General features: G+C 36.9%; 1 protein-coding gene across 1 annotated transcript in view; it reads left to right on the top strand.

The window, feature by feature from the left end:
• The first annotated feature begins 87 nt into the window (after positions 1-87).
• LOC128635650 (zinc finger protein 436-like) overlaps positions 88-14,285 on the top strand; it is a 37,007-nt gene continuing 22,809 nt past the window's right edge. Inside the window, exons 1-2 of the mRNA XM_053688733.1 lie at positions 88-162; positions 3,658-3,798. Of these exons, the coding sequence (XP_053544708.1) occupies positions 3,721-3,798 (78 nt within the window). The 5' untranslated portion in view covers positions 88-162; positions 3,658-3,720. The remainder of the gene's footprint in view (positions 163-3,657; positions 3,799-14,285) is intronic.

Raw genomic sequence — 14,285 nt, 5'->3', positions numbered from 1 at the left:
ACATGTGCTGTGATTGGCTACCTCTGGTCAGGTGGTACGCATGCATAGCAATCTGGGATATGTAGTGCATTTCTTTCATTTCCAGTTCACAAATCTGACTTCCTTCTGTCATTCATTTATTGGGCCGTAGCCAGGAGACTGTGCTGGGTCATGTTGTAATCAGTGAGTATATGTTGTGTGTCATAGAATGTGTGTGGCTGTAAGAGAATAAGTGTGCAGGTAGGTATATGTGTATAGGTATATGCATGCAGGTAGGTATATGTGTATAGGTATATGCATGCAGGTAGGTATATGTTAATAGGTATATGAGTATAGGTATATGTATAAAGGTAGGTATATGTTAATAGGTATATGTGTATAGGTATATGTATGCAGGTAGGTATATGTTAATAGGTATATGTGTATATGTGTATAGGTATATGTATATAGGTATATGTATGCTGCTATGTATATTTATAAAGGTATATGTATGCTGGTAGGTACAGTATATGTGTTTATGTATATGTATGCAGGTAGGTATATGTATGCAGGTAGGTATATGTACATAGGTATATGTATATAGGTATATGTATGCTGGTAGGTATATGTATGCAGGTAGGTATATGTGTATAGGTATATTTATGCAGGTAGGTATATGTTTATAGGCATATGTATAAAGGTATATGTATGCTGGTAGGTACAGTATATGTGTTTAGGTATATGTATGCAGGTAGGTATATGTATATAGGTACTGCATATGTGTATAGGTATATGTATGCTGCTAGGTATATGTTTATAGGTATATGTATAAAGGTATATGTATGCAGGTAGGTATATGTATATAAGTATATGTGTATAGGTATATGTATGCAGATAGGTATATGTGTATAGGTATATGTATGCAGATAGGTATATGTGTATAGGTATATGTATGCAGGTAGGTATATGTGTATAGGTATATGTATGCAGGTAGGTATATGTGTATAGGTATATGTATGCTGGTAGGTATATGTATGCATGTAGGTATATGTATATAGGAATATGTATGCTGGTAGGTACAGTATATGTGTTTATGTATATGTATGCAGGTAGGTATATGTATGCTGGTAGGTATATGTACATAGGTATATGTATATAGGTATATGTATGCTGGTAGGTATATGTATGCAGGTAGGTATATGTTTATAGGTATATGTATAAAGGTATATGTATGCTGGTAGGTACAGTATATGTGTTTAGGTATATGTATGCTGGTAGGTATATGTATGCAGGTAGGTATATGTATATAGGTACTGCATATGTGTATAGGTATATGTATGCTGCTAGGTATATGTTTATAGGTATATGTATAAAGGTATATGTATGCAGGTAGGTATATGTATATAAGTATATGTGTATAGGTATATGTATGCAGATAGGTATATGTGTATAGGTATATGTGTATAGGTATATGTATGCTGGTAGGTATATGTATGCATGTAGGTATATGTATATAGGTATATGTATGCTGGTAGGTATATGTATGCAAGTAGGTACATGTATATAGGTACTGCATATGTGTATAGGTATATGTATAAAGGTATATGTATGCAGGTAGGTATATGTATACAGGTATATGTGTATAGGTATATGTATGCTGCTAGGTATATGTGTATAGGTATATGTATGCTGCTAGGTATATGTATACTGCTAGGTATATGTATATAGGTATATGTATGCTGGTAGGTATATGTATGCTGGAAGGTATTTGTGTATAGGTATATGTATGCAGGTAGGTATATGTATATAGGTATGTGCCTGTATGTATATGTATGCAGGTAGGTATATGTATATAGGTATATGTATGCTGGTAAGTATATGTATATAGGTATGTGTCTGTGTGTGTGTATATGTATGCAGATAATTATATTAGCATATAGGTATATGTACTGTATATAGGTATATGCCTGCATGTATATGTATGCAGGTAGGTATATGTACTGTATATAGGTATATGTATATAGGTATATGCCTGCATGTATATGTATGCAGGTAGATATATGTATATAGGTATATGTATGCAGATAGGTATATGCCTGCATGTATATGTATGCAGGTAGGTATATGTATATAGGTATATGTATGCAGGTAGGTATATGTATGCTGGTAAGTATATGTATATAGGTATGTGTCTGTGTGTATATGTATGCAGATAGTTATATCAGCATATAGGTATATGTACTGTATATAGGTATATGTGTATATGTATGCAGGTAGGTATATGTGTATAGGTGTTCCTGTGCAGGTAGGTATATGTGTTTAATTGTGCCTGTGGGTCTAGGTGTGTCTCAGTATAGGTGAGTCTGTGGGTCTAGGTGTGTCTGTGAGTCTAGGTGTGTCTGTGAGTCTAGGTGTGTCTGTCAGTATATTCCCAGTCACTGCCTCACTAGACCGTAAAAACCTCTCCTATTAATGTAGATCTACTCTATATTCCCAGTCACTGCCTCATTAGACGGTAAAATACCATTATATTTATGTAGATCTACTCTAGACAGTGTGGGTCTAGCTGTGTCTTAGTATAGGTGTGTCTCTCAGTATAGGTGTCTCTTAGTATAGGTGTGTCTGTCAGTATAGGTGTCTCTCAGTATAGGTGTGTCTAGATGTGTCTGTTAGTATAGGTGTGTCTGTGGGTCTAGGTGTGTCTGTCAGTATAGGTGTGTCTGTGGGTCTAGGCATGTCTCAGTATAGGTACGTCTCAGTATAGGTGTGTCTGTGGGTCTAGGTGTGTCTCAGTATAGGTGTCTTACAGTATAGGTGTGTCTAGGCGTGTCTGTCAGTATAGGTGTGTCAGTATAGATGAGTCTGTGGGTCTAGGTGTGTCTGTCAGTATAGGTGTGTCTGTGGGTCTAGGTGTGTCTGTCAGTATAGATGAGTCTGTGGGTCTAGGTGTGTCTGTCAGTATAGGTGTGTCTGTGGGTCTAGGTGTGTCTGTCAGTATAGGTGTGTCTGTGGGTCTAGGTGTGTCTGTCAGTATAGATGAGTCTGTGTGTCTAGGCATGTCTGTCAGTATAGGTGTGTCAGTATAGATGAGTCTGTGGGTCTAGGTGTGTCTTTGGGTCTAGACGTGTCTGTCAGTATAGATGTGGCTGTGGGTCTACGTGTGTCTGTCAGTATAGCTGTGTCAGTCTAGGTGTGTCTGTGGGTCTAGGCGTGTCTGTTAGTATAGGTGTGTGTGGTTCTAGGTGTGTCAGTATAGGTGAGTGTCAGTCTAGGTGTGTCTCTTAGTATAGGTGTGTCTGTGGGTCTAGGCGTGTCTGTCAGTATAGGTGTGTGTGGTTCTAGGTGTGTCAGTATAGGTGAGTGTCAGTCTAGGTGTGTCTCTTAGTATAGGTGTGTCTGTGGGTCTAGGCGTGTCTGTCAGTATAGGTGTGTCTGTGGGTCTAGGTGTGTCTGTCAGTATAGGTGTGTCTGTGGGTCTAGGTGTGTCTGTCAGTATAGGTGTGTCTGTGGGTCTAGGCGTGTCTGTCAGTATAGGTGTGTCTGTCAGTATAGATGTGTCTGTGGGTGTAGGTGTGTATGTCAGTATAGGTGTATGACTGTAAGCAGCTGTGTGGGTTTGATTTGAGGTTTGGTTATGTGATTGATTTGTATGAGCACATTATGGTGACGTATTCTTTTACATCATTATTATATATTTAGGCGCAGCTCACACACAGCTCCTGTCCCAGCAGGATATACATGTAGCATCTGACTAAGTCACAGATGACCATCATGGACAAGAAGAGGACGCAGAAGGTGTTTAACCACGCTCTAGAGATCATCTGTGTGCTGACGGGGGAGGTGAGCGCGGTAGTGACTCCACCTGTCTTGTGCCACAGCGTATCGGCGCCTTCATTACAAACAAACGCCTGAGAGTATGTGAGAGATGAGTAACAGTGGGCGAGCTGTGTCTAACACTTATTAAATTGATGCCTCTCTGGAAAACATTTAAAGGGACAGTAAAGTCAAAATTAAATTAATTATAATTCAGATAGACGAGCAGTTATATACAACATTCCAATTTTACTTCTAGTATCTTATTTGCTTCATTCTTTTGCTATCCTTTATTGAAAAGCACACCTAGGAAGATTCAGGAACAGCAATGCATTACTGGGAACTAGCTGCTGATTGGTGGCTGCACATAAATGCCTCTTGTCATGGGATCACCTGTTGTGCTCAGCTAGCTCCTAGTACTGCATTGCTGCTCCTTTAACAAAGGATACTAAGAAAATGAAGCTAATTTGAAAATAGAATTAAAGTGGAAAGACACGTTGTACGTTCTATCTGAATCATGGGGGGAAAATGGGTTTCATGTCCCTTTAATTAATGTCAAAGATGAAAGTGTTAAAGTTACAGCTTCAATGATTGGTTCAGGAGGCTGTAAGGGCAGATGCACCATAACCCTGGGTGGGTAAAAAGCCCAGACCTATGTGCTGAGAAACATAAGTATACCTGCATATGTGACCCACTGTGATCCTGTATATGTGACCCACTGTAATCCTGTATATGTGACCCACTGTAATCCTGTATATGTGACCCACTGTAATCCTGTATATGTGACCCACTGTAATCCTGTATTTGTGACCCACTGTATGTGACCCACTGTAATCCTGTATATGTGACCCACTGTAATCCTGTATATGTGACCCACTGTAATCCTGTATATGTGACCCACTGTGATCCTCTATATGTGACCCACTGTGATCCTGTATATGTGACCCACTGTGATCCTGTATATGTGACCCACTGTGATCCTGTATATGTGACCCACTGTAATCCTGTATATATGACCCACTGTAATCCTGTATATGTGACCCACTGTAATCCTGTATTTGTGACCCACTGTATGTGACCCACTGTAATCCTGTATATGTGACCCACTGTAATCCTGTATATGTGACCCACTGTAATCCTGTATATGTGACCCACTGTGATCCTGTATATGTGACCCACTGTGATCCTGTATATGTGACCCACTGCAATCCTGTATATATGACCCACTGTGATCCTGTATATGTGACCCACTGTGATCCTGTATATGTGACCCACTGTAATCCTGTTTATGTGACCCACTGTATGTGACCATCTGTAATCCTGTAAATACACAGCCTGGGAGTATAGAGTAGATCTACATTAATATGATGGTATTTTATTGTCTAGTGAGGCAGTGACTGGGGATATAGAGTAGATCTACATTAATATGATGGTATTTTATTGTCTAGTGAGGCAGTGACTGGGGATATAGAGTAGATCTACATTAATATGATTGTATTTTACTGTCTAGTGAGGCAATGACTGGGGATATAGAGTAGATCTACATTAATATTATTGTATTTTACTGTCTAGTGAGGCAGTGACTTGGAATATAGAGTAGATCTACATAAATATAATGGTATTTTACTGTCTAGTGAGGCAGTGACTGGGAATATAGAGTAGATCTACATTAATATGATTGTATTGTACTGTCTAGTAAGGCAGTGACTGGGAATATAGAGTAGATTTACATTAATATGATGGTATTTTACTGTTTAGTGAGGCAGTGACTGGGAATATAGAGTAGATCTATATTAATATGATGGTATTTTATTGTCTAGTGAGGCAGTGACTGGGAATATAGAGTAGATCTACATTAATATGATTGTATTTTACTGTCTAGTGAGGCAGTGACTGGGAATATAGAGTAGATCTACATTAATATGATTGTATTTTACTGTCTAGTAAGGCAGTGACTGGGAATATAGAGTAGATTTACATTAATATGATGGTATGTTATTGTCTAGTGAGGCAGTGACTGGGAATATAGAGTAGATCTACATAAATATGATGGTATTTTACTGTCTAGTGAGGCAGTGACTGGGAATATAGAGTAGATCTACATAAATATGATGGTATTTTACTGTCTAGTGAGGCAGTGACTGGGAATATAGAGTAGATCTACATTAATATGATGGTATTTTACTGTCTAGTGAGGCAGTGACTGGGAATATAGAGTAGATCTACATTAATATGATGGTATTTTACTGTCTAGTGAGGCAGTGACTGGGAATATAGAGTAGATCTACATTAATATGATGGTATTTTACTGTCTAGTGAGGCAGTGACTGGGAATATAGAGTAGATCTACATTAATATGATGGTATTTTACTGTCTAGTAAGGCAGTGACTGGGAATATAGAGTAGATTTACATTAATATGATGGTATTTTATTGTCTAGTGAGGCAGTGACTGGGAATATAGAGTAGATCTACATAAATTTGATGGTATTTTACTGTCTAGTGAGGCAGTGACTGGGAATATAGAGTAGATCTACATTAAAAGGAGAGGTTTTTACTGTCTAATGAGGCAGTGACTGGGAATATAGAGTAGATCTACATTAATATGATGGTATTTTACTGTCTAGTAAGGCAGTGACTGGGAATATAGAATAGATCTACATTAATATGATTGTATTTTACTGTCTAGTGAGGCAGTGACTGGAAATATAGAGTAGATCTACATAAATATGATGGTATTTTACTGTCTAGTAAGGCAGTGACTGGGAATATAGAGTAGATCTACATTAATATGATGGTATTTTACTGTCTAGTAAGGCAGTGACTGGGAATATAGAATAGATCTACATTAATATGATTGTATTTTACTGTCTAGTGATTCAGTGACTGGGAATATAGAGTAGATCTACATAAATATGATGGTATTTTATTGTCTAGTGAGGCAGTGACTGGGATATAGAGTAGATCTACATTAATATGATGGTATTTTACTGTCTAATGAGGCAGTGACTGGGGATATAGAGTAGATCTACATCAATATGATGGTATTTTACTGTCTAGTGAGGCAGTAACTGGGAATATAGAGTAGATCTACATGATTAATATGATTGTATTTTACTGTCTCGTGGGGTAGTGACTGGGAATATAGAGTAGATCTACATAAATATGATGGTATTTTACTGTTTAGTGAGGCAGTGACTGGGAATATAGAGTAGATCTACATAAATATGATGGTATTTTACTGTCTCATGGGGCAGTGACTGGGAATATAGAATAGATCTACATAAATATGATGGTATTTTACTGTTTAGTGAGGCAGTGACTGGGAATATAGAGTAGATCTACATTAATATGATGGTATTTTACTGTTTAGTGAGGCAGTGACTGGGAATATAGAGTAGATCTACATAAATATGATGGTATTTTACTGTCTAGTGAGGCAGTGACTGGGAATATAGAGTAGATCTACATAAATATGCTGGTATTTTACTGTTTAGTGAGGCAGTGACTGGGAATATAGAGTAGATCTACATAAATATGATGGTATTTTACTGTCTCATGGGGCAGTGACTGGGAATATAGAATAGATCTACATAAATATGATGGTATTTTACTGTTTAGTGAGGCAGTGACTGGGAATATAGAGTAGATCTACATTAATATGATGGTATTTTACTGTTTAGTGAGGCAGTGACTGGGAATATAGAGTAGATCTACATAAATATGATGGTATTTTACTGTCTAGTGAGGCAGTGACTGGGAATATAGAGTAGATCTACATAAATATGATAGTATTTTACTGTCTAGTGAGGCAGTGACTGAGGATATAGTGTAGATCTACATTAATATGATGGTATTTTACTGTCTAGTGAGGCAGTGACTGGGAATATAGAGTAGATCTACATAAATATGATGGTATTTTACTGTCTAGTGAGGCAGTGACTGGGAATATAGAGTAGATCTACATAAATATGATGGTATTTTACTGTCTAGTAAGACAGTGACTGGGAATATAGAGTAGATCTAAATAAATATGATGGTATTTTACTGTCTAGTGAAGCAGTGACTGGGAATATAGAGTAGATCTACATTAATATGATGGTATTTTACTGTCTAGTGAGGCAGCGACTGGGAATATAGAGTAGATCTACATAAATATGATGGTATTTTACTGTCTAGTGAGGCAGCGACTGGGAATATAGAGTAGATCTACATAAATATGATGGTATTTTACTGTCTAGTGAGGCAGTGACTGAGGATATAGAGTAGATCTACATTAATATGATGGTATTTTACTGTCTAGTGAGGCAGTGACTGGGAATATAGAGTAGATCTACATAAATATCATGGTATTTTACTGTCTAGTGAGGCAGTGACTGGGAATATAGAGTAGATCTACATAAATATGATGGTATTTTACTGTCTAGTTAGACAGTGACTGGGAATATAGAGTAGATCTACATAAATATGATGGTATTTTACTGTCTAGTGAGGCAGTGACTGGGAATATAGAGTAGATCTACATTAATATGATGGTATTTTACTGTCTAGTGAGGCAGCGACTGGGAATATAGAGTAGATCTATATTAATATGATGCTATTTTACTGTCTAGTGAGGCAGCGACTGGGAATATAGAGTAGATCTACATAAATATGATGGTATTTTACTGTCTAGTGAGGCAGTGACTGAGGATATAGAGTAGATCTACATAAATATGATGGTATTTTACTGTCTAGTGAGGCAGTGACTGGGAATATAGAGTAGATCTACATTAATATGATGGTATTTTACTGTCTAGTGAGGCAGTGACTGGGAATATAGAGTAGATCTACATTAATATGATGGTATTTTACTGTCTAGTGAGGCAGTGACTGGGAATATAGAGTAGATCTACATAAATATGATGGTATTTTACTGTCTAGTGAGGCAGTGACTGAGGATATAGAGTAGATCTACATTAATATGATGGCATTTTACTGTCTAGTGAGGCAGTGTTTGGGAATATAGAGTAGATCTACATTAATATGATGGTATTTTACTGTCTAGTGAGGCAGTGACTGGGAATATAAAGTAGATCTACATAAATATGATAGTATTTCACTGTCTAATGAGGCAGTGACTGGGAATATAGAGTAGATCTACATAAATATGATGGTATTTTACTGTCTAGTGATTCAGTGACTGGGAATATAGAGTAGATCTACATAAATATGATGGTATTTTACTGTCTAGTGATTCAGTGACTGGGAATATAGAGTAGATCTACATAAATATGATGGTATTTTACTGTCTAGTAAGGCAATAACTGGGAATATAGAGTAGATCTACATAAATATCATGGCATTTTACTGTCTAGTGAGGCAGTGACTGGGAATATAGAGTAGATCTACATAAATATGATGGTATTTTACTGTCTAGTGAGGCAGTGACTGGGAATATAGAGTAGATCTACATAAATATGATGGTATTTTACTGTCTAGTGATTCAGTGACTGGGAATATAGAGTAGATCTACATTAATATGATGGTATTTTACTGTCTAGTGAGGCAGTGACTGGGAATATAGAGTAGATCTACATAAATATGATTGTATTTTACTGTCTAGTGAGGCAGTGACTTGGAATATAGAGTAGATCTACATAAATATGATGGTATTTTACTGTCTAGTGATTCAGTGACTGGGAATATAGAGTAGATCTACATTAATATGATGGTATTTTACTGTCTAGTAAGGCAGTGACTGGGAATATAGAGTAGATCTACATTAATATGATGGTATTTTACTGTCTAGTGAGGCAGTGACTGGGAATATAGAGTAGATCTACATAAATATGATAGTATTTTACTGTCTAGTGAGGCAATAACTGGGAATATAGAGTAGATCTACATAAATATGATGGTATTATACTGTCTAGTGAGGCAGTGACTGGGAATATAGAGTAGATCTACATAAATATGATGGTATTTTACTGTCTAGTGAGGCAGTGACTGGGAATATAGAGTAGATCTACATAAATATGATAGTATTTCACTGTCTAGTAAGGCAGTGACTGGGAATATAGAGTAGATCTACATTAATATGATGGTATTTTACTGTCTAGTGAGGCAGTTACTGGGAATATAGAGTAGATCTACATTAATATGATGGTATTTTACTGTCTAGGGAGGCAGTGACTGGGAGTATAGAGTAGATCTACATAAATATGATGGTATTTTACTGTCTAGTGAGGCAGTGACTGGGAGTATAGAGTAGATCTACATAAATATGATGGTATTTTACTGTCTAGTGAGGCAGTGACTGGGAATATAGAGTAGATCTACATAAATATGATGGTATTTTACTGTCTAGTGAGGCAGTGACTGGGAGTATAGAGTAGATCTACATAAATATGATGGTATTTTACTGTCTAGTAAGGCAGTGACTGGGAATATAGATTAGATCTACATAAATATGATGGTATTTTACTGTCTAGTGAGGCAGTGACTGGGAATATAGAGTAGATCTACATAAATATGATGGTATTTTACTGTCTCATGGGGCAGTGACTGGGAATATAGAGTAGATCTACATAAATATGATGGTATTTTACTGTCTAGTGAGGCAGTGACTGGGAGTATAGAGTAGATCTATATTAATATGATGCTATTTTACTGTCTAGTGAGGCAGCGACTGGGAATATAGAGTAGATCTACATAAATATGATGGTATTTTACTGTCTAGTGAGGCAGTGACTGAGGATATAGAGTAGATCTACATAAATATGATGGTATTTTACTGTCTAGTGAGGCAGTGACTGGGAATATAGAGTAGATCTACATTAATATGATGGTATTTTACTGTCTAGTGAGGCAGTGACTGGGAATATAGAGTAGATCTACATTAATATGATGGTATTTTACTGTCTAGTGAGGCAGTGACTGGGAATATAGAGTAGATCTACATAAATATGATGGTATTTTACTGTCTAGTGAGGCAGTGACTGAGGATATAGAGTAGATCTACATTAATATGATGGCATTTTACTGTCTAGTGAGGCAGTGTTTGGGAATATAGAGTAGATCTACATTAATATGATGGTATTTTACTGTCTAGTGAGGCAGTGACTGGGAATATAAAGTAGATCTACATAAATATGATAGTATTTCACTGTCTAATGAGGCAGTGACTGGGAATATAGAGTAGATCTACATAAATATGATGGTATTTTACTGTCTAGTGATTCAGTGACTGGGAATATAGAGTAGATCTACATAAATATGATGGTATTTTACTGTCTAGTGATTCAGTGACTGGGAATATAGAGTAGATCTACATAAATATGATGGTATTTTACTGTCTAGTAAGGCAGTGACTGGGAATATAGAGTAGATCTACATAAATATGATAGTATTTTACTGTCTAGTGAGGCAATAACTGGGAATATAGAGTAGATCTACATAAATATCATGGTATTTTACTGTCTAGTGAGGCAGTGACTGGGAATATAGAGTAGATCTACATAAATATGATGGTATTTTACTGTCTAGTGAGGCAGTGACTGGGAATATAGAGTAGATCTACATAAATATGATGGTATTTTACTGTCTAGTGAGGCAGTTACTGGGAATATAGAGTAGATCTACATTAATATGATGGTATTTTACTGTCTAGGGAGGCAGTGACTGGGAGTATAGAGTAGATCTACATAAATATGATGGTATTTTACTGTCTAGTGAGGCAGTGACTGGGAGTATAGAGTAGATCTACATAAATATGATGGTATTTTACTGTCTAGTGAGGCAGTGACTGGGAATATAGAGTAGATCTACATAAATATGATGGTATTTTACTGTCTAGTGAGGCAGTGACTGGGAGTATAGAGTAGATCTACATAAATATGATGGTATTTTACTGTCTAGTAAGGCAGTGACTGGGAATATAGAGTAGATCTACATAAATATGATGGTATTTTACTGTCTAGTGAGGCAGTGACTGGGAATATAGAGTAGATCTACATAAATATGATGGTATTTTACTGTCTCATGGGGCAGTGACTGGGAATATAGAGTAGATCTACATAAATATGATGGTATTTTACTGTCTAGTGAGGCAGTGACTGGGAGTATAGAGTAGATCTACATAAATATGATGGTATTTTACTGTCTAGTAAGGCAGTGACTGGGAATATAGAGTAGATCTACATAAATATGATGGTATTTTACTGTCTAGTAAGGCAGTGACTGGGAATATAGAGTAGATCTAAATTAATATGATTGTATTTTACTGTCTAGTGAGGCAGTGACTGGGAATATAGAGTAGATCTACATAAATATGATGGTATTTTATTGTCTAGTGAGGCAGTGACTGGGAATATAGAGTAGATCTACATAAATATGATGGTATTTTACTGTTTAGTGAGGCAGTGACTGGGAATATAGAGTAGATCTACATAAATATGATGGTATTTTACTGTTTAGTGAGGCAGTGACTGGGAATATAGAGTAGATCTACATAAATATGATGGTATTTTACTGTCTCATGGGGCAGTGACTGGGAATATAGAGTAGATCTATATAAATATGATGGTATTTTACTGTCTAGTGAGGCAGTGACTGGGAATATAGAGTAGATCTATAGTTTATTATGTATTTCACGTCCGTCAGTTGTAAACTTTATTGTGGTATTTACATTGTTTTATAACCCCTCCCTTTTTTCCATTTTTTTTAATAAAATTTAAAGGGACATTGTACACTAGATTTAGATGCTCCCAGTAACGTTGTGTTGAGGATACAGTTTTGCTTGTGTGTATTCGCCCACTTAGGGGAGTGCACGTGACTAGTGACGGGCTGCATGTCACGTGCACAGTAAGTTATCGCTACACGCATTTGTGACAATAGAAGACAAATAGGTCTAACCTACTTGAGTGTCACTCTTCACTATTATTATATAAAAATAATTTACAGAATGAAAATGAATGTTTTAACTGATGTAAAACTCAAAATTTGTCTTTTGTGACTCAGGGAACAGCAACTTTAAACAATGTTTTTATTTACTTCTATTATGACATTTTGTTTGTTCTCTTGGTATCTTTTGTTGAAATGCAGGAATGTAAGCAGAGGAGCGTGCAGTGTCTGGAGCACTATATAGCAGCAGCTTTGCAAGAATGTTATCCATTTGCAAGAGCACTATATGGCAGCACTATTTCCTGTAGTGCACCAGACAGCTACCTAGGTATCTCTTCAACAAAGAATATCATAAGAACAATGCAAATGTCATAACAGAAGTCAATAAGATTTTTTTTTAAAACTGTCTGTTCTGTCTGATTGACAAAAGAACACTGTAGGGCTTCATATCCCTTTAAACTACAGATCCCATATTATCAGTGTGTTTCCTTAAAGGGATAGTAAACCTAAAAAAAAACTTTACACGATTGCAAACTTTGTAAATAACAACATCTTTAAGCAATTTTTTTGTTTACCTGCAATTTACCAAAATAAACCTTTGTCCTGCCAAACCCCTCCGGATCCTCAGTATGTATATCAAATCAAACTGTTCTACCTCGATAGAACAGTCATGGCGGCCCGCATGCGCATTCTGTCTTCTCTGTGACCCACGCATGCGCAAATCTCATTGTGAAGCTTAGGAGCCTGTTAGCGTGTCATCCATCATGCGCCAGAGCAGATTAAATAAACATAGAGTGCGGGGTATTAATAGAAACAGATCATGTGATTGCCCTCATATTACAAATGATGTGGAGTCTGCACTACTTCCATACAAAGCATATGACCTTTATTGTCCATATACTGTGGTTTTATTAATGTGACAATAAAGGCTGTGACACACTGCAAGTGATGCGGCGCGAGGCGAAGCAGCTGCTTCTGAAGATCAAATATTTCATCTCTGAGCGCTCAGCTACGCGACCTGAAGCAGCAGAGTGCTCAGAGATGAAAAGGCAGGACACACTGAGTGCACACAGCTGCACGTACACGCTGCGCGCCGCTCCGCTTGCAGTGTGTCGCAGCCTTAAGGTTCATATGTTTTATGTGGAAGAAGTGCCGGCTCCACTATCATTTGTTCCTGCAATACCCTGGGCACCTTCCGATATATTCAACTTTAAAGTTTTTTATTCTCCGGTCTGGAGGGGTTTGGGCTTGGTCCGTGCAGTGCGCTGTTTGCAGCGTCGAGCACACAGCGTTAGTGTGAGGAGTGGTGCACAGTAGTGTGCATGCAGCAGCTGCTCACTGAGCTTCAGACAGTTTTCTTCACAGATCAGAAGACACAGTTCTAAATATGTAAATTAGATGAACCTTGCTGTCCTGCTATTGGTTAATGGAATTGCATAGGTAATGAGAAAACCCAGCCTACATTTAGGGGCGGTCATTAGTGCCGTTTGGAGGAGAAATAAAAATATAATTTTTATACTGAAGCAAACTTTGTTTAAATATCAAAGTAAGTGGGATTAAATATGTAAACCTTTACCTAGCTGATGACATGTTTTTATTAGTTAAAAAAAGAAAATATTTATAACCCTTTAA

Source organism: Bombina bombina, chromosome 7, assembly GCF_027579735.1.
Source record: "Bombina bombina isolate aBomBom1 chromosome 7, aBomBom1.pri, whole genome shotgun sequence".
NCBI classification, from domain to species: domain Eukaryota; kingdom Metazoa; phylum Chordata; class Amphibia; order Anura; family Bombinatoridae; genus Bombina; species Bombina bombina.
Note: the sequence above shows the minus strand (reverse complement) of the source record. Positions and strands in the feature narration are given on the sequence as shown.